This window comes from Tursiops truncatus, chromosome 8, assembly GCF_011762595.2.
Source record: "Tursiops truncatus isolate mTurTru1 chromosome 8, mTurTru1.mat.Y, whole genome shotgun sequence".
NCBI classification, from domain to species: domain Eukaryota; kingdom Metazoa; phylum Chordata; class Mammalia; order Artiodactyla; family Delphinidae; genus Tursiops; species Tursiops truncatus.
The window spans coordinates 70,012,195-70,036,842 of record NC_047041.1 but is presented as its reverse complement, the minus strand read 5'-3'; the positions used below and the strand labels follow the sequence as shown (position 1 = coordinate 70,036,842).

Below are 24,648 nucleotides of genomic sequence, written 5' to 3'. Positions count from 1 at the left end.
TACATGCTTCATGAAAATTAATATGAGAAACAAAGTTCCAAATTACTTATACATACCACTAAGTCAACTAGACCAAAGACTTCTTAATATCTAAGAATATGAAGAAGAATGGGATAAATCAAACACAGGATGAATACTTTCTAACAGAGCTGGAAAAAATACTATTAGCAACTCTTTAAGAAACAATCTTTACTCATAAATGCCCAATACTCATAAGAACTGGGATTCCTTATGCCCATAAATAATCTTAGGCCAACAATTCTTTTTTTAATAATATAAATTAATAATTTGCTGGAAACTGTGAGGTATGTCTACATTAATATCCGTCCGTTATCTACTCATGCCAAAAGAGCATTTTAAAAAATTTCTCTAAGTTCTCCTCCAATTACTATTTTTTTACTTGAATATATTTGACATATACCACTGTGTAAATTTAAGGTGCAAGATGTGTTACTTTGATATATTTAATATATTATAATATGACTGCTGTTGTATTGATATTTGTCACATTTCATAAAAGTACAATATTATTGTCTCCAATTACTTTCTGATTTGACCCTAGTCCACCATCTAAAAAAATTTATCCTAGGTGAATCCCTGTCTTATCACAATAACGCTTACAGATAGAGTCATCAACAAAAGGATATCCCAGAGCATTTAAAAATATTTGCTACAATTTAAACAACAGAGATAGGAATTCTTTTCTATCTCTAAAGAAACATAGCATTAGTCTCCTGAGTGATTTCTGTGGGTTTTTTTAAGCTACATATAAGCAGAACTTTTCTAGATTCCTCTATTTAATTTTGGGATCCATGATTTAAGGAAAAAAATCTGAAGTGTTTGGAGGAGTATGCAATGATTATTTTAAAATTTGTAAAATGAGAACTAAGAGTTTTAAAAATTATTAATGTTAAAAGAAACAGTGTAAATTTTTGAGGTATTACAGTGGATTTGTTCACTCAACAGCTTTAAACATGCATTCCTGTACTACAGGGGTAGGAAATTAAATATTATTTCCCAACCTCCCTTGCAGCTAGGGTTCCAGATATGATTGGTCCAAACAATCAGATGTACTCACTTGAAACTTTTACTCAGAACTGAATTACATGGGGAGAGAAGCAGGACATGAAATATCCATTTTTGCTGACACAAAGCAAGGCAGAGGTGGTGTGGTTCTGGAGCTGGCAACTTCATGACTTCCTAATATGGCAGGTGGCTTCCTGATTTAGCAGGCAGCTTCTTGATGGTTCCAAAAGCAGCAGCTTCTTTGGCAGCCCAGTCTCATGATGCAGTTCCTAGAAGCTCAGCCTAAGTTCCGTTCTTTCAGCCCTCCCAAAGATTCTGTGAGCTATCTATCTATACTGCTCCCCCCCCATCAATCCCATTCTGTTTAGTAGCTGAAGATGATTCTATTACTTACAATGAAGAATCTTAACCTATACAGAATTTGGTAGCTAGAAGTAAGGTGCAGCAAGTAAAAGGATCTGAAAAAATGGAATTGGCTTAGTTAAGAAGGTAGGGTTTGGGGCAGTGATACTTCATGCCAACTGAGGTTAAGGTATCAGAGAAAATGGTGGTAGAATTTCAGAATGCTAGCATGTGTGGGCTGCGCCTTGCCTCTTTCAGAAAAGTGCTACAGGAGAGATGTGGCTCCGGCTAAGGTAAGCAAGTCTGCAGAGAGGGAAGGCAATATAGCTTTGCCGAGAGAACTGCTCTCTATCTACCAAATAAATTGATAAAGTCCCAAATCTGGAGCCCTGAAGAATTGAAAAAGTCACTTACTGTACTACCGTACTCTAAACTGAAACAGTTATAAGTAAAGGTTCTGAGGAAGCGCTAAAGCTTTCACAACCTTTCCAAGAACCTTCCCTTAAGAATTTTCTGCCAAATAATGGGAGCCATCCTAAGGAAAAAGATCAGATTAAGACTGCTGTTATCCCATCCAAGCCTATAGTTTAAAACAATCCCAAGTGGGTACCATTCATTTAAGACCCAACAGGAGAAAAGAACACAGAGGCCAGCAAGCAAAAGATGAGGTTCTTTGTTAAATATGTCTTGACAAGATCTCTGTGGTTTCTCCTGGTAATAATTGAAGAAAACAGACCAGAAACGTACAACTTTTGAGGGAACTGTTTTGCCAAAAAGCAAAACGAAACAAAAACAAACAAAAACCCTAAACCTGGCCTGAAACAGCCTGTAACTATCTGAAACAATCCCAAGGCCCCAAACCCACAATAACAGGAAGTGAAGTGCGAAGACTGTCCAGCCTTCCAGAAGAGGACACTTCCCAATGCCCACTTGCGTCCTTGACGGTTAATGGGCAATAAAAACATCCTAGAGGGCAATGCCAAGGGCCCCTGAGGACATTAGACAAGGGAGTTCCTCCCAGAAAGGTGAAGCAGGGGTTGCCTAATAGAAAAACCAAAGAATATATTTATGGACAGAGCAGAGAGACCTTGCTATTTTTGCCAAGCAGTATTTTTTTAATTGTTATGGAAAGATGACTGCTCTGTTTCCTGTTTTCCCCTTTTCTAAAAGGTTGATTTTATTGCAGTTATCCTGTATCTATCCCATTATGCATATGGTGCTCAGGGGGCAGACATGTTGCTTTTTAGTTTGCAGATGACCAGAACATAAAAAAACCACATCCTAACCTGATGGAGGGGACTATACTCAGATGTCATGGGCTTTGAACTACATGCAATAATAGATTGGGTTTTGGTGGTTTCCTTTTGAGGTGAGGGAAGTGAGCGGTTTCTGTTTTGGAAGAATGTACATAGATATTTAGGTAACCAAAAGGCTGTTTAAATTAAAGCTGTAAGTTGCCTACCAAACATTCCCTCTTCCCTTCTTAAAGGGAAACCTTCCTAAAAGAATCCTAACTTTTAGCCTGTCCCATTGCCAAATGGATTTCTCAGCTTCCCTAGCAGCTAGATGGCCATGTGACACAGCTCTGGCCAATGAGATGTAAATTCAAATGCTATGTGGTTCTCTGGGAAAACTGCATCAAGGAAGCTGATTCAACTGGGGGACATTCCTTTTGTTGCCCTTCCCCACTGCGTCCAAGAGCCATCTTGGACCCTGAGAATGAAATAACTCGAGAATAAAAACTATGCACTGGGGAGAGCAGAGGAGAAAGATAGGAACCTGTACATCACCTACTTCCAGATTTCTTCTATGTAAAAGGCAGAAGTTCTTATTCAGTTTAAACCACCATTATCTTTGGGTTTTCTGCTATATGTAGCAAAACCTGATCTTGAATGATAGAGTATAAAGCAAAATTGTAAATGAAAAATGAACTTAAGTGGTAGCAAGAGCTGTTTGGTTGAAGAATTTCTAGCAGTTAAGATTGCTGAAAGTAGGAAAAAGTTACCAACACACACTGGGGAATACTATGGTCTTCTCAGGAGAAGAATTATTAATATCAAAGAGCTTTTATTGAGAGAGGGGATGATAAGCACCCATAAAAGAGTATTTACCTTTATGAATAAGAGAAAACAATTTATTTTAAAAGCAGTGGGTGGCGCTTTCTCACTTAAATAGGTACTAATAGTTTCATTAAATTATGGCATAAAGCCACTTAATTAAATCACTAAAGGAGAACAAAGGAAAAAGAAAAGAGGTATGAAAATGAGAGCAGGTATTGAGTTTGTTTCCTTCCTGGTTCTGGTAGACTTCAATCCTTAAACATCTGTGTCCAAAAAAAAAAAAAATACGTTCTCATTTAAAAAGTATCTTCCTTTATTCCATATATGCTTTAAAATATTTACTGAGCAGAGGAAAAGGAAGGGAGGTAAAAAGATGACACACATGATGATGTAACAATTTTATTCTAAGTTCTGGCGGACTTTGGACTTTAAATGCCTGTTCAAAAAAAAAAAAAAAGCCCTCATTTTAAAGGTATCTTCCTTTATTCTGAATATTCTTTTATACTTAGATATACTGAGTATTTGCTTTTTAACTATGTTTAGTTAATCACTGATTACAATTAAAAAACATATTCTGTGATAGTATCAATAACTGATTAGGAAGAATTATGAATAATACTGAAAAAAATCATTTCACCATGCTTATGGCTATCAAATTATATAGCTTTTGAAATGTACTGATGTATACAAATTTGAGAGGCTTTTTCATTTTTCTGTAACACAAATTGCTCTATTTCCACAAATAAACAGAAAATAGCACAGATATTAATGATTTGAAATTATATTTGTAATAAATGTGAATTTCTATTTATTCAATTTTTTAATTTCCTCAAACAAACAAATAAACAAAATTACATACGTGGCTGGATCTTTGATTCTCCACCAGGCACTGATGGGGAAATTTCTTGTTGTAATTTCTTTTGTTCCATCTGCTGTAAAACCTAGTGAATGGAAAAAGAATGCCTTAAAAGTAAGCGTTATTTGATTTTCTCTGATATGTATGACCATTGACAATGCACAACAAACTGAAAATTGTTTTCCAAAATGGGATATTTACGTTCTATAATTTAGATTAATATTCAACAAGGAAGTTTAAAAAAATGCAGTTTAAAAAATACTAAAATTTAAAATACGACAGCTAATTAAAATATATTACAAAAACACAGGCTTGTAGCAAAGCCCCTAAAATCCTTTTTAATGCCACAAGCCTTTTTACAAAATATCACCTGATGGTATTCCAACTTCTGAGCCTCAAGTTGGTCATGCTGACGTTGTAGCTCTTCTTTTTGTTTCTGAAGCTCATCTGCCTTTTTCTTAAGTTCAGTTTCTTGTATGGAGATAAGATTTTCATATTCCTTCAGTTCTTCCTCTGTGAAGAACTGTTGTTGATCCAATGTCTAAAAGACAAAGAAATGAGAAAAGAAAAACCTTAGAAAGAAAACAAAAAGGTCTGATTCAGCTTTAAAATTCTATGCTTAGCAAAGTACAAAAGAATATCTATAGTATTATATCTTTTGGGTAAGAAAGAAAGGGAAATAAGAATATACACACTTGCACTTATTTGGGCAAAAGATATAACAGGAAGGAAAATCCAGAAACTAATAAGACTGGTTACCTACAGAGTAAGGGGAGAACTGGGTGGAAAGGACAAAGACAATGTGGGAAAAAAAAAAATCACACTCCTTTGAATATGCCTTTTTTTGCACAGATTTGATTGTTGGAAACATATCAATGTTTCACATACTCAAAGAAAAAAAGAAAATAAATAAAAATCCACAAGGACAGAAAACCTCTCCAAATTGAATACAAATAGAAACAAATAATACTTTTATTTTAAGTGAATAAAACAATCCACAGAAGGGGGCAGGAGAAAAGAACTAACCCAAGAAACTTTTTTTTTTTTGCGGTACGCGGGCCTCTCACCGCTGCGGCCTCTCCTGTTGCGGAGCACAGGCTCCGTCCGGACGCGCAGGCTCAGCGGCCATGGCTCACGGGCCCAGCCGCTCCTCCTCCCACACCGGGGCACGAACCCGTGTCCCCTGCATCGGCAGGCGGACTCTCAACCACTACGCCACCAGGGAAGCCCCCCCAGAAACTTTTGATCACAGCATTTGGACTATATGCCCTTAGGCTAAAACAACAAAAAAAACTGTAAAAAATATTAAAGTCTGGCTTTGCAGAGGCATCGATTAGCAATTCTGAAACTCTTCGTACATCTTAGGATTGAACAAATAAATACAATATTATTGTGGAAAATGAGAGCCAGGCTTTGTATGAAATATGGAAAAAGAAAAAGAATGTATTGCAAGTAGAAGCGTTAGATTGAAATTTAAGGAGATATCAGTATGAACTCATGAGTTTTAATACCTCTTGATAGCTAAAATATAAAAATGAATATAAATGTATAGATGTGTCTATATACATATGTGCATGCATGCATATATATATATACACATACACAAACTATAAATATATATTTTATATATATATATATTTTTTTAATTCCTCAACTCTGTTACTTGATAAGACCTAGAAGCAATGGCACTCCAGTAGCAAGGAGCAAATCCAGTGTCCAGATCCTGGACTGTAATATTGATCTCCACTAAAAGGAACCAGTGCTCCTCAGAAAAATGTCTGAGTCCAGAGGTAGGGCAGAGAAAGAACAAGATGAGCCTTGGACACCTTATTACGCTAAAAAGTAAGGAAGTCCTCAAAGAATGATAGGGACATGCCTGAAGGACACAAAAGCCAGTCTGAGGAAACTCCTACTAGCCAAATCAGGGACAATTTGAGCATTGAAAACAAATGACAGTAAGAATTCAAGTTTACTGAATAAAATAAGAAGCCAAGAGTCTACATTGATATAAACAACTAGAGAAGGGGGAAGGAACAGCTACAGTGGAAAGTCAAAGGGAATATTGGCTTTTTCCACCTACAGCGGAAAGCCAACTAAGGAATGATGATTAGAAAATCACCATTTGTCAACAGTCACAGTAACAATTTATTCTGGCTAGATTCATCAATGCATGCTAAACCCCGTAGATAATGAGTCTCAAAGTATATCCCCAAAGAAAATACCTTTTTAAACAGTAGAGCAATCTCATTTTTTATTGGTGGAAATGTAAATTGGTACAATTCTTCTGAAAAGCACTTTTACGAAGTATATCAACAACCTTAAAAATATTCCCTTGGTCCTGGTAATGCTACATTGAGAATTTATCTTAGAAAATAACCCTGAACACATAAAAACTTTATATAAAAATGTGTTTATAGCAGCACTATCTTTTTAAATAACAATAAAAGACTGGAAATAACCTATATGTCTAACCCTCAGAAAACAGTTAAGCACCTCCATAGTTATTAAAACAATTCTTACAAATAGTATTTGGGAATACTTTTGATATGATGTTGAGTGATTTTTTTTTTAAGCTGACTTCTGATTCTAGCAGTATGGTGGGATAGACAAGATACTTTTCAAATTACAAAAGGTAAAATAGTAATTTTACAGTGGGAAAACCTGGTAGACACCACCTTAACCAAATAAGCAAAGTTAACATTGCCAGTTATGGAAATAATCAGCAGCATATGATTCTTGATATGATGCACTTAGCATCACTTCAGTGATATTCCTATCAAAAGTAGGAATCATAAGGAAACACCAGACAAATTCAAAATGAGGGACATTCTACAAAATAACTGGTCTGTAATTTTTAGAAATATCAATGCTATGAGATACAAAGACTCAGGAACTGTTTCAGATTAAAGTAGACTAGAAAGACATTACAACTAAATCCAATGCATGATCTTGGATTTTCTTTTGCTATAAAGACCAATACAGGAAAAATTGACAAAAATCTCAATAAAATCTAGAGATTAGAGAATAGCATTGTGTGTGTAGCATTGATAATCTTATTGTGATTATGTAAGATAAATCTTTGTTTGCAAAAAATACACACTCAAGTATTTAAGGTTAAAGCAGCATCGTGTGCAACTTACTCTCAAAAATAATTATAGATGTTATATATAAACACACACACACAGATTAAAAATAGAGAAAGAGAGAAAAGGAGGGAGAAAGCAAATGTAGTAAAATGGGAAATCTGGGTGAAAGGTATTCAGGAATTCCTTGTTCATACTTGCAACTTTTTTGCAAATCTGAAATTATGCCGAAGTGAAAAAGGTATATAATTATCTATTGATCCAGTTCACCAGAAGCACTCAAGGGAATTCATGTTCAAATAATCTTAGCATTCTTTTTCTTCACCAATGTCCAGAAATAGTTCAAACGTTAGACAAAAACTTACAACAAAAAAGAAGCTGATTTCTTTAACCTCAAACTAAGATGACCAATCGTCCCAATTTGTCCAGGATTGTCCAGGTTGTAACACTGAAAAGTTCCGCATCCTGGGAAACTCCACAGTCCGGGTAAACCAGGACAGTTGGCCACCCTATCTCAAACTAATTAAAAAGGTAATATTTTTATTTTATATAGGAAAGGACAATGTTCTTTTTTTTTTTTAACATCTTTATTGGAGTATAATTGCTTTACAATGGTGTGTTAGTTTCTGCTTTATAACAAAGTGAATCAGCTATACATATACATATATCTCCATATCTCCTCCCTCTTGTGTCTCCCTACCACCCTCCCTATCCCAGCCCTCTAGCACCGAGCTGATCTCCCTGTGCTATGCGGCTGCTTCCCACTAGCTATCTATTTTACATTTGGTAGTGTATATATGTCTACATCACTCTCTCACTTCGTCCCAGCTTACTCTTCCCCCACCCCCGTGTCCTCAAGTCCATTCTCTACGTCTGTGTCTTTATTCCTGTCCTGCCCCTGGGTTCTTCAGAACCATATATATTTTTTTTAGATTCCACATATGTGTGTTAGCATACGGTATATGTTTTTCTCTTTCTTAGTTCACTCTGTATGACAGACTCTAGGTCCATCCACCTCACTACAAATAACTCAATTTCGTTTCCTTTTATGGCTGAGTAATATTCCATTGTATATATGTGCCACATCTTATTTATCCATTCATTTGTCAATAGACACTTAGGTTGCTTCCATGTCCTGGCTGTTGTAAATAGAGCTGCAAAGAATATTGTGGTACATGACTCTTTTTGAATTATGGTTTTCTCAGGGTATATGTCTAGTAGTGGGATTGCTGGGTCTTATGGTATTTCTTTTTTTTTTTTTTTTTTTATGGTATTTCTATTTTTAGTTTTTGAAGGAACCTCCATACTGTTCTCCAAAGTGGCTGTATCAATTTACATTCCCACCAACAGTGCAAGAAGGTTCCCTTTTCTGCACACCCACTCCAGCATTTACTGTTTGTAAATTTTTTGATGATGGCCATTCTGACTGGTGTGAGGTGATACCTCATTATAGTTTTGATTTGCATTTCTCTAATGATTAGTGATGTTGAGCATCCTTTCATGTGTTTGCTGGCAATCTGTATATCTTCTTTGGAGAAATGTCTATTTATGTCTTCTGTCCATGTTTGGATTGGGTTGTTTGTTTTTTTTGATATTGAGCTGCGTGAGCTGCTTGTAAATTTTGGAGATTAATCCTTTGTCAGTTGCTTCATTTGCAAACATTTTCTCCCATTCTGAGGGCTGTCTTTCGTCTTGTTTATGGTTTCCTTTGCTGTGAAAAAGCTTTTAATTTTCATTTAGGTCCCATTTATTTTTGTTTTTATTTCCATTTCTCTAGGAGGTGGGTCAAAAAGGATCTTCCTGTGATTTATGTCATAGAGTGTTCTGCCTATGTTTTCCTCTAAGAGTTTTATAGTACCTGGCCTTACATTTAGGTCTTTAATCCATTTTGAGTTTATTTTTGTGTATGGTGTTAGGGAATATTCTAATGTCATTCTTTTTTTTTTTTTTTTTTTGCGGTACACGGGGCTCTCACTGTTGTGGCCTCTCCCCTTGCAGAGCACAGGCCCCAGATGCGCAGGCTCAGCGGCCATGGCTCACGGGCCCAGCCGCTCCGCGGCATGCGGGATCCTCCCGGACCGGGGCATGTTGGCTGTGGGTTTGTAATATATGGCCATTATTATGTTAAGGTAAGTTCCCTCTCTGCTTACTTTCTGGAGGGTTTTTACCATAAATGGGTGTTGAATTTTGTCAAATGCTTTTTCTGCAACTATTGAGATGATCATATGGTTTATCTCCTTCAAGTTGTTAATATATTTTATCACATTGATTGATTTGTGTATATTGAAGAATCCTTGTATTCCGGGGATAAACCCCACTTGATCATGGTGTATGATCCTTTTAATGTGCTGTTGCGTTCTGTTTGCTAGTATTTTGTTGAGGATTTTTGCATCTATGTTCATCAGTGATATTGGCCTGTAGTTTTCTTTCTTTCTGACATCTTTGTCTGGTTTTGATATCAGGGTGATGGTGGCCTCGTAGAATGAGTTTGGGAGTGTTCCTCCCTCTGCTATATTTTGGAAGAGTTTGAGAAGGATAGTTGTTAACTCTTCTCTAAATGTTTGATAGAATTCGCCTGTGAAGCCATCTGGTCTTGGGCTTTTGTTTGTTGGAAGATTTTTAATCACAGCCTCAATTTCAGTGCTTGTGATTGGACTGTTTATATTTTCTATCTTCCTGGTTCAGTCTCGGAAGGTTGTGCTCTTCTAAGAATTTGTCCATTTCTTCCAGGTTGTCCATTTTATTGGCATATAGTTTCTTATAGTAATCTCTCATGATCCTTTCTATTTCTGCAGTGTCAGTTGTTACTTCTCCTTTTTCATTTCTAATTCTATTGATTTGAGTCTTCTCCCTTTTTTTCTTGATGAGTCTGGCTAATGGTTTATCAATTTTGTTTATCTTCTCAAAGAAACAGCTTTTAGTTTTCTTGATCTTTCCTACTGTTTCCTTCATTTCTTTTTCATTTATTTCTGATCTGATGTTTATGATTTCTTTCCTTCTGCTAACTTTGGGTTTTATTGTTATTCTTTCTCGAACTGCTTTAGGTGTAAGGTTAGGTTGCTTTATTTGAGATGTTTCTTGTTTCTTGAGGTAGGATTGTATTGCTATAAACTTCCCTCTTAGAACTGCTTTTGCTGCGTCCCATAGGTTTTGGGTCATCGTGTTTTCATTGTCATTTGTCTCTAGGTATTGTTTGATTTCCTCTTTGATTTCTTCAGTGATATCTTGGTTCTTTAGTAGTGTATTGTTTAGCCTCCATGTGTTTGTACTTTTTACATTTTTTCCTGTAATTGATATCTAGTCTCATAGCATTGTGGTCGGAAAAGATACCTGATACAATTTCAATTTTCTTAAATTTACCAAGGCTTGATTTGTGACCCAAGATATGATCTATCCTGGAGAATGTTCTACGAGCACTGGAGAAGAAAGTGTAATCTGTTGTTTTTGGATGGAATGTCCTATAAATAGTGATTAAGTCCATCTTGTTTAATGTATCATTTCAAGCTTGTGTTTCCTTATTTATTTTCAATTTCGATGATCTGTCCATTGGTGAAAGTGGGGTGTTAAAGCCCCCTACTATGGTGGTGTTACTGTTGATTTCCCCTTTAATGGCTGTTAGCATTTGCCTTATGTATTGAGGTGCTCCTATGTTGGGTGCATAAATATTTACAATTGTTATATCTTCCTCTTGGATTGATCCCTTGATCATTTTGTAGTGTCCCTCTTTGTCTCTTGTAATAGTCTTTATTTTAAGGTCTGTTTTATGACATGAGAATTGCTACTCCAGCTTTCTTTTGATTTCCATTTGCATGGAATATCTTTTACCATCCCTTCACTTTCAGTCTTTATGTGTCCCTAGGTCTGAAGTGGGTCTCTTGTAGACAGCATATATACAGGTCTTGTCTTTGTATCCATTCAGCCAGTCTATGTCTTTTGGTTGGAGCATTTAATCCATTTACGTTTACGGTAGTTTTCAATATGTATGTTCTTATTACCATTTTCTTAATGGTTTTGGGTTTGTTATTGTAGGTCTTTTCCTTCTCTTGTGTTTCCAGCCTAGAGAAGTTCCTTTAGTATTTGTTGTAAAGCTGGTTTGGCGGTGCTGAATTCTCTTAGCTTTTGCTTGTCTGTAAAGGTTTTAATTTCTCCGTCGAATCTGAATGAGTTCCTGGCTGGGTAGCGTAATGTTGGTTGTAGGTTTTTCCCTTTCATCACTTTAAATATGTCCTGCCACTCCCTTCTGGCTTGCAGAGCTCCTCCTTAAAGATCAGCTGTTAACTTTATGGGGATTCCCTTATATGTTATTTGTTGCTTTCCCTTACTGTTTTTAATATTTTTTCTTTGTATTTAAATTTTCATCGTTTGATTAATATGTGTGTTGGCATGTTCCTCCTTGGATTTATCCTGTATTGGACTCTCTGTGCTTCCTGGACTTGATTGACTATTTCCTTTCCCATATTAGGGAAGTTTTCAACTATAATCTCTTCAAATATTTTCTCAGTCCCTTTCTTTTTCTCTTCTTCTACTGGGACCCCTATAATTTGAATGTTAGTGCATTTAATGCCGTCCCAGAGGTTTCTGAGACGGTCCTCAATTGTTTTCATTCTTTTTTCTTTATTCTGCTCTGTGGTAGTTATTTCCGCTATTTTATTTTCCAGGTCACTTATCTGTTCTTCTGCCTCAGTTATTCTGCTACTGATTCCTTCTAGAGAATTTTTTTTTTTTTTTTTTTTCGGTACGCGGGCCTCTCACTGCTGTGGCCTCTCCCATTGCAGAGCACAGGCTCCAGACATGCAGGCTCAGCGGCCATGGCTCACGGGCCCAGCCACTCCATGGCACGTGGGATCCTCCTGGACCGGGGCACGAACCTGTGCCCCCTGCATGAGCAGGTGGACCCTCAACCACTGTGCCACCAGGGAAGCCCCTCTCTAGAGAATTTTTAATTTAAGTTATTTTGTTGTTCATCACTGTTTGTTTTCTCTTCAGTTCTTCTAGGTCCTTGTTAAACGTTTTTGTATTTTCTCCATTCAATTTCCAAGATTTTGGATCATCTTTACTATCATTACTCTGAATTCTTTTTCAGGTAGACTGCCTATTTCCTCTTCATTTGTTTGGTCTGGTGGGTTTTTACCTTGCTCCTTCATCTGCTGTGTGTTTCTCTGTTTTCTCATTTTGCTTAATTCACTGTGTTTGGGGTCTTCTTTTTGCAGGCTGCAGGTTCGTAGTTCCTGTTGTTTTTGGTGTCTGCTCCCAGTGGCTAAGGTTGGTTCAGTGGGTTGTGCAGCCTTTCTGGTCAAGGGAACTGGTGCCTGTGCTCTGGTGGATGAGGCTGGATCTTGCCTTTCTGGTGAGTAGGACGATGTCCGGTGGTGTGTTTTGGGATGTCTGTGACCTTATTATGATTTTAGGCGGCCTCTCTGCTAATGGGTGGGGTTGTGTTCCTGTCTTGTTAGTTGTTTGGCATACAGTGTCCAGAACTGTAGCTTGCTGGTCGTTTAGTGGAGCTGGGTCTTAGCGTTGAGATGGAGATCTCTGGGAGAGTTTTCCCCATTTGGTATTACGTGAAGCCAGGAGGTCTCTGGTGGACCAACTGTCCTGAACTCAGCTCTCCTATCTCAGAGGCACTGGCTTGACACCTGTAGGAAGGAAGGAAGGGAGGGAGGGAGGGAGGAAGGAAGGAAGGAAATAATTAAAATAAAAAATTTTTTAAAATTATTAAAAATAAAATAAATTAGGGCTTCCCTGGTGGCGCAATGGTTGAGAGTCTGCCTGCCGATGCAGGGGACACGGGTTCGTGCCCCGGCCCGGGAAGATCCCACATGCCACGGAGCGGCTGCGCCCGTGAGCCATGGCCGCTGAGCCTGCGCATCTGGAGCCTGTTGCTCCACAACGGGAGAGGCCACAACAGTGAGAGGCCCGCATACCGCAAAAAAAATTAAATAAATAAAATAAATTAAAAAGTAATTAAAAAAGAAAGAAACAAAGAAGAGAGCAACCAAGCCAAATAACAAATCCACCAATGATAACAAGCAATAAAAACTATACTAAAAAAAACAAACATAAAAAACGGACAGACAGATTATCTAGGACAAATGGTAAAAGCAAAGCTATACAGACAAAGTCACACAAAGAAGCATACACATACACACTCACAAAAAGAGAAAAAGGAAAAAAAAATCTATATAAAAAAAAAGGAAGAGAGCAACCAAATCAATAAACAAATCTACCAATGATAATAAACTCGAATTACTAAACTAAGATAAACATAAAACCAGAAATAAATTAGATGCAGAAAGCAAACCCCAAGTCTACAGTTGCTCCCAAAGTCCACCAGCTCAATTTTAGGATGATTCGTTGTCTATTCAGGTATTCCACAGATGCAGGGTACATCAAGTTGATTGTGGAGATTTAATCCGCTGCTCCTGAGGCTGCTGGGAGAAATTTCCCTTTCTCTTCTTTGTTCACACAGCTCCTAGGGTTCAGCTTTGGATGTGGCCCTGCCTCTGCATGCAGGTCGCCTGAGGGCATCTGTTCTTTGCCCAGCCAGGATGGGGTTAAAGTAGCAGCTGATTAGGGGGCTCTGGCTCACTCAGGCCGGTGGGGAGGGAGGGGTATGGAATGCGGGGTGAGCCTGCGGCGGCAGAGGCTGACATGACGTTGCAATAGCCTGAGGCATGCTGTGTGTTCTCCTGGGGAAGTTTTCTCTGGATCACCGGACCCTGGCAGTGGCGGGCTGCACAGGCTCCCAGGGTGGTGTGGATAGTGACCTGTGCTTGCACACAGGCCTCTTGGTGGCTGCAGTAGCAGCCTTAGCATTTCATGCCTGTCGCTGGTGTCCACGCTGATAGCCGTGGCATGCACCTGTCGACAATGTTCTTTTTTCAATCTACTTTGTTTGGTACCGCTCAACTATTCTGTTCAAGATGTGTATGCACTCACTTATACACAGTAAACCACGGTATAAATTCAAATACTTTTCAGGAGCAATTTGACAGATATATTTAGAAACTAAAAAATGTTCATAAAACTTGAGAATAGTTCTATTCCTAGGAATTAATCCCAGGGAAATCATCACAGATGCCCCCAAATGCATGAACAAATGGATAGTCATCATAATGTTATTTATCACAGTAAAAAAAAATTAGAATTGACCCATAATGTCTGAATCTGGAAGAATGGCTATATAAATTATGTTACAACCACACAACTGCATGCTAAGTGGTCATTTTTCAAATCGAGATTTTGAGACATGGCATTGAAATGTTCATGAAATATTGTTATATTTTTAAAAAACAGAATTTCACAAACATACAAAGTCATTTATATAGTGAATATATGAAGCCATTTAAAAAATATATAGATATGAATTTATGTGTATATGTAAGCTAAAAATGGGACAGTATACTATTTATTCACTGTATGCTATATATGCATATACTAAATATACAAACGATTTCCAAACTGGCATAACACAATGCATAATTTAAGTGTCTACCTCCGGATGGTAGAATTACATGTAACCTCTAATTCATACTTTAACTGTATCCATATTTTTAATTTTCAAGAATGAACATATTTTACACATTAAAAAAGTACGATTTTAGGGCTTCCCTGGTGGCACAGTGGTTGAGAGTCCGCCTGTCGATACAGGGGACACGGGTTCGTGCCCCGGTCCGGAAAGATCCCACATGCCGCGGAACGGCTGGGCCCGTGAGCCATGGCCGCTGAGCCTGCGCGTCCGGAGCCTGTGCTCCGCAACGGGAGAGGCCACAACAGTGAGAGCCCCGCGTACCGCAAAAAGAAAAAAAGGACGATTTTAGAAAGACACAATTACATGCAATGTGATTACCAATAGAGATCAATTGTCCCCGCTTTGCAAGAAATCAAGTTCATTATTTTATAGTGAAATTTCATATGAAAAGCCAAGATGGTAAAACTATACATGCAAACATAATGGCGAATAAAAGTTAAAAGCAGAATAGACTGATGTAGAATTTCTTGAACGATACATCCCATTTAACGTAGGTTCTATTACCTCCCAGCTGTCTGGCTCCAAGAATTCCTTTTTTTCTGTAGCTTTCAAAAACTCTTCTAGAGTCACCAATCGGTCTTTGTTAGTATCAACCTGATTAAAGGAAAGTGTACATGTAAAATAAAATAACTCTTTCACATTATTTAGATATTAGAAATTCTTCTAATAGATGCTACTACATAAATATACAGCAATTAGGGCTAGCCTAACATCCAGAGAAACTGAGGGAAAAAATCAAAACAGGACACTCAACATTATCCTAGAATCAGAAAATAGATAACTTTTTCTTCTATATAATTCAAATTTGAAAATAACTGATACCCCCAAAGATCACCAAGTTTGAGTCTGCTGATATGACTGGGTAGACTAGTATTGTTTTCCTTACTCACCACACCTTTCAAAGCCAAGTGCTTGGGCAAGAAAAACAATCTTTCCAGAAAGAAGACTGTTTTAGCCAAGAGTAAAGGAGTTTAAGTAAAAATGCTCTCAACAATGTTTTCCTAAAAGCAAACAACTAACTAAATCAAAGCTAAAGTTGACAACCTTTCCAAACCCTGTTTAATGGCTCTTATAGACTATGGCAAATTCAGTTACAAAAGTGAACTCTATGATGGCCAAAGAAATTAATTTGTTACTTGGTAGCCAACACTCAACAAAAATCCCAATTTACCATAAATAGCTCAAATAACAGGTGAAAATCACTGAAGCAAAACAGTGGGCTTGGGGAATTCCCTGGTGGTCCAGTGGTTAGGACTCTGTGCTTTCACTGCCAAGGGCCCTGGTTCGATCCCTGGTCAGGGAACTAAGATCCCAAAAGCTGATCCCACAAGCCACGTGGTGCAGCCAAAAACAAATAAACAAACAAAACAAAACAACAAAAAAGTGGGCTTAAGTTACCCTGCCTATGATAGCTATTTCAGAGTTTTCAGCTTAGTAATATGAACAAGAAATAAATACTTGTTGTTATAAACCATTAAGGTATTGAGTTTTTTAATTTCTTAGCAAAAACGAATACAGCATTTACAATATCAAATAATAGACTACATTATTTTTTACTTCTAAAAGAATGCTTTACAGCATTCTTTTATATGCAACAGCATCTTAATATTTTAAAATATTTTAAAGCAGTTACAAAATAATTTTATTTACACTAAGGGAAACTACTGACTGTTCTGGATCAAAAATGCAAAATCCAATTAAATATTATATATATTTATTTTCCATTTTACAATAAGATTTATTGCAAGAACTTGAAAACTCCACAGAAGTAACAGATAAACTTTTCAAACATACCTCATTCATTACATGTTCCCTCATTCTAAGCCTTTCTTCCTCCATTTCTACCATATCATCCTCTTCATTTTTGGGGTCATATACTTTCTCCAACTAAAAAGAAAAATTTAAAACCAACATAAAAGAAAGGAAGATAATAGAAGGAAAAAAGACAGAGCAAAACCACTGAATACTTAATGAACTCATTTACCTCTTTAGTAAATAGGGCTTCTAATTCTTGTTCATCTAGGAAGCCATCACTATTGACATCTAAAGTTTAAAAGTTACAAATGCAAAAACTGATTTTAATGCCTTAGAAAATTGATAGTTAAAATACAACTAATTACTAATGGTTTGCAAAAGTATTACTTAACACGAAGCATCAACATGCTACAGAAAAAGGTATCCTTTTTTATGAAGCCTCAGGTCAGTCCAACTGATAACAATTCACTACTTATTCATAATTCAACATAGTTATTTAGAAAAATATATATATTAACCAAAATATAAAGTGAAGCAATATGCTATAAGACTAAAAGTAAATTTTAATATTACAGCATAAAGTCCATTAGATATAACCTAGCTAGTCACAGAAATGCCTTCATTTTACAGAGAAACTTGTAATAAGTCATAAAATGACTCAAAAGTAAAAGCAAGTATAAAGACATAGCTACTGACCTAAAGTATTTTATACTGCAGACCAGCAATAAAGACTACTATACTACCCTAGAGGAAAACTCTAAATGTTTACTATCAATAGGACTCGATTAGCAAACCTTGGCAGAAGTCAATTAAGAGTAAAGCATCTATAATTTTTCAAACAAAAGATATAAATATTAATATTGTATCAAATCTGTTACCATGTAATTTGAAAAATGTCTTGGGGTCAAAGTCATTAGGATCCAATCCATCAGTCTCTTCCCACACTTCTTTTAGTTGATCTTTGCTTCCCTGTGAATCAATTTAAAAAAAACCACTCAAGACAAACTATAATCTATGTATATAGGCTCAAAATAAAATATAAAATTGAAAAACTTTGCAGAATTAAGAATCAAGATTTTAAGTACTAATAACTTATAAAATTCTACTATCTGGCACAAAGAAGTATCTTCATCTAACTATGGTTTTACAAAGTCATAATCCTTACTGGATGATTAACTTTGGGATGACTTTCATGCTTTCTCTTCATTTCCTCAAATTTAGATTCTTCTTCTTTTCTCTTTTCTTCATTCAGTGTTTTTAAATATTCTCTCCTTTCATGTTCTTTCATCATTTCATATTTTTTAAATTCTTCATGTCGAGCTTTATCATAGTGTTCCAGATCACTTGTAGCCTATAATGCAATTTTTAAATTAAATAAGAAGATGTGCTTGAAAAATATAAATAAAGGCTTTCTTGCATATAGCATACTCTCTAACAGAAGGTAGCATAGGAGGGCCAAAACATATTTGACTTCTGTTTTAAATTTTACCCTTCTATTTTAGTCATTATTACTCTCAGAGATGTAGGCATTCAAAGAAACTAAAATTTCAAAGCTAGCTTCAACTTTAGGAAGTTCCTTATACGCAGTAATATATAAATTTATTTTAAAAAGAAGAAAAAGGAAGGGACTGTATCAAATCTGTACAGTATAGAGAACTAGAACAGTTCCTAACGACTTAACTAAATCTAGTAACACCCAGGCTAGAACATCTAATCTGCTAACTTCATACAGTACAACACGAGAGGTCTACAAATTACAATCTAAAATCCCTGAGGCAGGATGTGTTTAAGAATTTTCTAGATTTTAGAAAAGACATATGGCATATATGCCATATCATTTAACACCCCAGAAGAGTTTGTAATCAAACAGATTAGTACTTCCTTATCAAAATCTATAAATACACTAAGTAAGCTAAATAAAACCTATAAATAGCCTTACTATAATTTAAGCCAGGTTTCCATTTTTATAGTATTTTGGAATTGTTGGCAAGGGATTACAGACCTGTATGTCCACATTATTATCTATACTAATAAGGGTTAAGCTATCTCCCTTTAAAGATATTCTAGAGAGTATGTAAAAGTTATACTACCACGTCATGGAATTTACTTGTCAAATTACAAAACCTCAAAGGCACAACAAAGACAACACATTTTGAAATGAGTCTCACCGCTTTGATTAGCATATCTAAATCTGTAGATTCAAACTTCTCAGGATTCAGGTGATTTAGATGATCAAATTGTTTTAGAAGAGCATGGTGGTCTATGCCTGTATCTGAAAGAAAAAGAGAAAACTGTAAACAATAACTTATTAGAAGCTAGAAACATTAATATAAATAATACATAAGAATAAGCATTCATATTAATTCCTATAGGATTTTATAAGAAAATTCAAAGTTTTAGATTTAAAAGTTCGTATTTTCTTTTAGAGTATTGTACATATTGTTATTCTAGTCAAAGGTAATGCCCTTGAATCTAGAATGGAATACAATTTAATGTGTACATTTTAATGTTATTTCAAGAAAGACTAGTTAGCTATCTTTTACAGTATAATTTACAGTAAAAACTTTTTCATTATTGTAAAAGTACCAAATTTCCTACTTTTAATTAAACTCTAATATACTACCCTCACCAAAGGTCTAAGAAGAATTTCTTTCTTTTTTTTTTGTTTTTTTTTTTTGTTTTTTTTTGCTGTATGTGGGCCTCTCACTGTTGTGGCCTCTCCCGTTGCGGAGCACAGGCTCCGGACGCGCAGGCCCAGCGGCCATAGCTCACGGGCCCAGCCGCTCCGCGGCACGCGGGATCTCCCCGGACCGGGGCACGAACCCGTGTCCCCCACATCGGCAGGCGGACTCTCAACCACTGCGCCACCAGGGAAGCCCTCTTTTTTTTTTATAAGAATTTTTTTTTCTTTTGGCTGCACCGGGTCTTAATTGCAGTATGTGGGATCTTTTATTTGCAGCATGTGGACTTCTTAGTTGCGGCATGTGGATGCTTACTTGCAGCATGTGGGCTTCTTAGTTGTGGCATGCGGACTACTTAGTTGAGGCATGCGGATTTCTTAGCTGCGGCATGCATGCAGGATCTAGTTTCCCGACCAGGGATCGAACCCGGGCCCCCTGCATTGGGAGCACAGAGTCTTACCCACTGGACCACCAGGGAAGTCCTAAGAAGAATTTCTAAAAAGAATTGCTCTAAAATTTATATGAAGGAACTATTTTTATGCTGCTCCAATTAATCCTTTATGGAACAATAAAAATCTAATTCAGTAAATTCAATTGATTATGACTTTTTTTTTTGGCTGCACAGTACAACATATGGGATCTTAGTTCCTCCACCAGGGATCGAACCCTCGCCCCCTACACTGGAAGCACAGAGTCTTAACCACTGGACCGCCAGGGAAGTCCCTGATTATGACTGATTTTTAAAGAAACATCAACAGTTTTCTTTGTAAAGAACTTAAAAAAAAAAAAAAGCTATAGTGTATTGTAGTTGAATGAGTGAAGCAATTCTGGACGATTTCAGTTGTATTATAGAACTGAGCAAAATATGTACATGTGTTGATTTGTTAGAAGTCAGGGTTCTCACTTAGGAAAAAAGAACATACAAACATGAAAATGATGGAAGGCAGGTAAGAAACTTGGGGAAAGGGATGGGAATTAGTGCTAACTGTGTGAACTTATTATTTCTAAACATACATATATAATGTGTACACATATATGCATGTGTATGAATATATATTTATATATGTGTGTGTACATGCATATGTGTATGGACATGCATGTATTTCCTATCTCTGTCCTATGGAAGTGTCAAGAAGAAAATATATCCTAGGAGTACTGAGCACACCTAGTGCCATCTCTTGGTCTGCAACATCATTTCACACTAAAATTAAGAACCAGGAATCCTCAGAGAAATGGCTAATTCCAGGGCTAGGGCAGGGTATAAAGTACAAGATGAGCCTGGAACATATTGTTATGCCAGAAAGTAAGAAACAGCTAAATTTAGTTCAACTAAGCTTTCACTGAATTCTCAGTATGGCCCTGTACTAGAAGTTTTACTTATGAAGAAAAGATCTGTTACAAAACCTAGCCCTAAAGGATACGACCCATCACTGAAATACATGAAAAGACACTTAGCCTCACTCAAAATAAGAGAAATACATATTAAACCTGCACAATTATACCATCTAACAGAGTGGCAAAACTCCTAAAGTTTGATGATACTTATAATTAGCAAGGCTGTGAGAAATTACTGCTGGTGGGAATGGGTATTGATCACCCTCTGTGGAGGTGGCAGTATCTACCAAAATTACAAATACATATATCCTTTGGTTTAACAGTTTCATTGTGGGGAACTTATCCTACAGATAATCTTACATGGATACATAGTGGTATGTGTACATGAGTGTTCACTAGAAATAACCCAAATATCTATCAACAGGGGTCTGGTAAATAAATTATGGTATACCTATATAATGGAAATCTGCGCAGTTGCTAAAAAAAATGATGGTCTCTATGTACTAATACAGAAAAATCTCCAAAATATATTAGTAAAGGAAAAATACAAGCTACAAACGTGTATTGCACGTATCTTTTGTATAAAAGAGAGGAAAAATAAGAACTTTTATTTGTATTTGTTTATATGTGAGTAAAGAAACTCAGGAAGGATGGTATTAGGGGCAGTGGGAACTGATAAAGTACAAAAATGTCATGGAACTTTTTGCTATATACTTTCTTACACTTTTTTTTTTTTCTTTTTTTTGCGGTACGCGGGCCTCTCACTGTTGTGGCCTCTCCCATTGCGGAGCGCAGGCTCCGGACTTGCAGGCTCAGCGGCCATGGCTCACGGGCCCAGCCGCTCCGCGGCATGTGGGATCTTCCAGGACTGGGGCACAACCCGGTGTCCCCTGCATCGGCAGGTGGACTCTCAACCACTGTGCCACCAGGGAAGCCCCTTACACTTTGTTTTTTTAAACGATGTGAATGTATTGCCTACTTTAAAAATTACACACACACACCGCAAAATTAAGACGCTTTAAGCCCTCCTTCAAATTATCAGAAATTTTAATTCATAAATTTTGAATCAATGAGAAAATACTCATAACTTTTCTAAGCATATAAAACAGTTTACTTTAGATAATGAAATTCAGCCGCTGTCTTGGAATAAAGAAAATGTTGCCAAGATTAAGGGGATGGAAGTTGTCTAAGGGCAAAGAAATCTCAAACCACCTTAGGCCTGGCTTCAAGGATGGAATTACCTTGTGTGTCTGACCAGCTGAAGTAGGATGGTATGGGTTAATTTACCTCTCATTGATATCCTTAGTTGCAGGATAAAGAGTATTTGGTACTTGTTTTCTAAGTCTATTCACCAGCAGAGAGTTTACTGCTCTACACAATTTCTCCAATATGATCCATTGACCAGCGGTACATGTTTAAAATGCAGGAACTTCCCTGGTGATCCACTGGGTAAGACTCCATGCTCCCAATGCAGGGGCCCAGGTTTGATTCCCAGTCGGGGAACTAGATCCTGCATGTATGTTACAACTAAGAGTTTGCATGCAGCAACTAAGAAGCCCGCATGCCACAACTAAGACCCGGCACAGCCAAAATAAAAATAAATAAATAATAAATAACTATTTTAAAAAGATAAAATGCAGATTACTCATCCCTAGAATCAGAGTATCTGGAGGTGAGATCCAGTAATCTGCATTTTTAACTAGCTCCCTAAGGTGATTTTTATGCAATCTGAAGTTTAAGAACTGCTATTCCACCCTTAGTAAGTATTCAGATATTTATTGATGACAATGAACCACCCAGATAACCAACAGATGGGGGCACGTTACAAGGACACAGGAGCCAGACTGAAGGGTCTCCCACTTGCCAAAGCTGGCCCTTGGATTTTGATTCATAATTAGAAAGGCCATTCCAAGACAATAAAGGAATTCACTTATGCTGTCAACTGTTGCTTTTATAGTTTTATTTTCTACACTTAAATCTTTGATTTATATAAGCACTTATTCTGATGTATATGAGATATAAATCTAACTACCTTTTTCCAAATGGCTATCCAACTCTATTAAGACTACTTATTTTTTTTTAAAATCTTCATCTCACTAATAATGAGATACCACCTTTAATTCAAACTAAATTCCATATGTATTTAATTTTATTTCTGGAATTTCTATTTTGTTCCACTGGTCTTTCTACTTACATGACAAAACCATAGAGTTCTAATGTCTGAGGCTTAGTGATATATTTTAATATCTAATATATCTAGTCCTTCTTCTTTGTTCTTCTTCAGAGGCACATCGCTTTTCTTGCTCATTTCCCTTCTCATATGAACTTTAAAATTAACTTGCCTAGTGCCAGTTTTATTTGGATCATGTTAAATTTGTAAATTAACCTAAGAACTGACATGTTCATAATGTTGAGTCTTTGTATCAAAAAGATGTTATGTCTTCCCCTTTTTTCAAATCTACTTTCGTGTTCTTCAGGAGCACTTTAAAGTTTTTATCTGAAAGTTTTGCACATTTCTTAATAGGTTTATTCTGGGTGTTTTATCTTTGTTGGTATCATAAATGGAGTCTTTTCTTCCATTATATCTCCTAACTGGCTGTTGTTTGTACATATGAAAAACACTGATTTCTGTATATTGTTTACCTTGCTGAATTTTACTTTTGCATATACTAAGTTTTTCAGACAAGTTCTTTGGGTTTTCCAAGTGAATAATTATATTACCTGCAAATAGAGATGGTTTTATCCCCTACTTTCCGATTATTTTACCTCCAATTTTTTCATTTGTATAATTGCTTTGGCTAGTACCTCCAAAACAATATTAATTAGTAGTGGTGACCGTGAGCATCATTGTTTTGTTTCTGATTTTAGTGAGAAAATATATTTGTGTTTCCCCAATGTGTAGCTGAGTTGGACATATCTGATCATGTTACATAAGTATCTATTGATTACTATTTTATTACTTTTTTAAAATTACGAACGGGTGTTAATTTTTGTCAAATGCCTTCTCTGAATATATGGAGATGATCATATGAACAATGAGATTACTTTCTTTAAGATATCTTCACATTTCAAAAACTCTGCTTCATAGCTATTTAATCTTCTCATAGTCTAAAATTAAAAGAATATAGAAAGATGAATAGGCAGAGCACAGAGGATTTTTAAGGCAGTGAAACTACTCTGTATGATACTATAACAGTTGATACATGTCATTATAAATTTGCCTAAACCCATAGAATGTACAACACCAAGAGTGAACTCTAATATAAACTATGGATTTGGGGTAATTATGATGTGTCAGTGTAGGTTCATCAATTGTAACAAATGTACCACACTGTTGGGAGATGTTGGTATTGGGGGAGGCTATGAACGTTTGGGGACAGGGTGTATGGGAAATCTCTGTACCTTACCCTCAATCTTTTTTTTTTTTTTTTTTTTTTGCGGTATGCGGGCCTCTCACTGTTGCGGCCTCTCCCATTGAGGAGCACAGACTCCAGATGCGCAGGCTCAGCAGCCATGGCTCACGGGCCCAGCCGCTCCGCGGCATGTGGGATCTTCCCAAACCGGGGCACGAACCCATGTCCCCTGCATCGGCAGGCAGACTCTCAACTACTGTGCCACCAGGGAAGCCCTAAACACGTGTCCTTTTTTTTTTTTTTGCGTTTACCCTCAATCTTGCTGTGAACCTTATATTGCACTAAAAAAATTGTCTTAATTTTAAAAAAATACAAATTTCAAAGATTTATTCTGATTCATTATTTGTCCTTTGACTTTACAATTTCTCTTGTCACACCAAAAATTTCTTTCTTCTTATATCTATTCATATGATAATTTACAGCATTAGATTTCCTAAAATTAAGTTAATCTCGCATTCCTGAAATAAATCCACTTGCTATGATAGAATATTCTTTTAACGTCCAATAATTTTGGCTTTGGCATCAACACATAATAAGAGTGTGGAAGTTTCCTTCTTAATCTATGC

General features: G+C 36.5%; 1 protein-coding gene across 5 annotated transcripts in view; it reads right to left on the bottom strand.

The window, feature by feature from the left end:
- Positions 1 to 24,648, bottom strand: part of NUCB2 (nucleobindin 2) — a 59,047-nt gene that overhangs the window by 10,312 nt on the left and 24,087 nt on the right. For 2 of the 5 annotated variants that reach the window (XR_012333475.1, XR_012333477.1), the window contains exons 6-15: positions 18,822 to 18,925; positions 17,819 to 18,004; positions 17,532 to 17,622; positions 16,883 to 16,941; positions 16,693 to 16,785; positions 15,403 to 15,492; positions 4,655 to 4,825; positions 4,288 to 4,369; positions 1,079 to 3,691; positions 57 to 90 (exon numbers count right to left, since the gene is read on the bottom strand). Coding sequence is in view for 2 of the 5 variants with exons in the window: in XM_019948473.3 (XP_019804032.1) it covers positions 3,857 to 3,864; positions 4,288 to 4,369; positions 4,655 to 4,825; positions 15,403 to 15,492; positions 16,693 to 16,785; positions 16,883 to 16,941; positions 17,532 to 17,622; positions 17,819 to 18,004; positions 18,822 to 18,925 (884 nt within the window). In the remaining 3 variants the exon portion in view is untranslated. Of the gene's footprint in view, positions 1 to 56; positions 91 to 1,078; positions 3,692 to 3,717; positions 3,865 to 4,279; positions 4,370 to 4,654; positions 4,826 to 15,402; positions 15,493 to 16,692; positions 16,786 to 16,882; positions 16,942 to 17,531; positions 17,623 to 17,818; positions 18,005 to 18,821; positions 18,926 to 24,648 lie in introns of those variants that run through there. The other 3 variants (XR_012333476.1, XM_019948473.3, XM_073808649.1) reach the window with 3 other exon arrangements.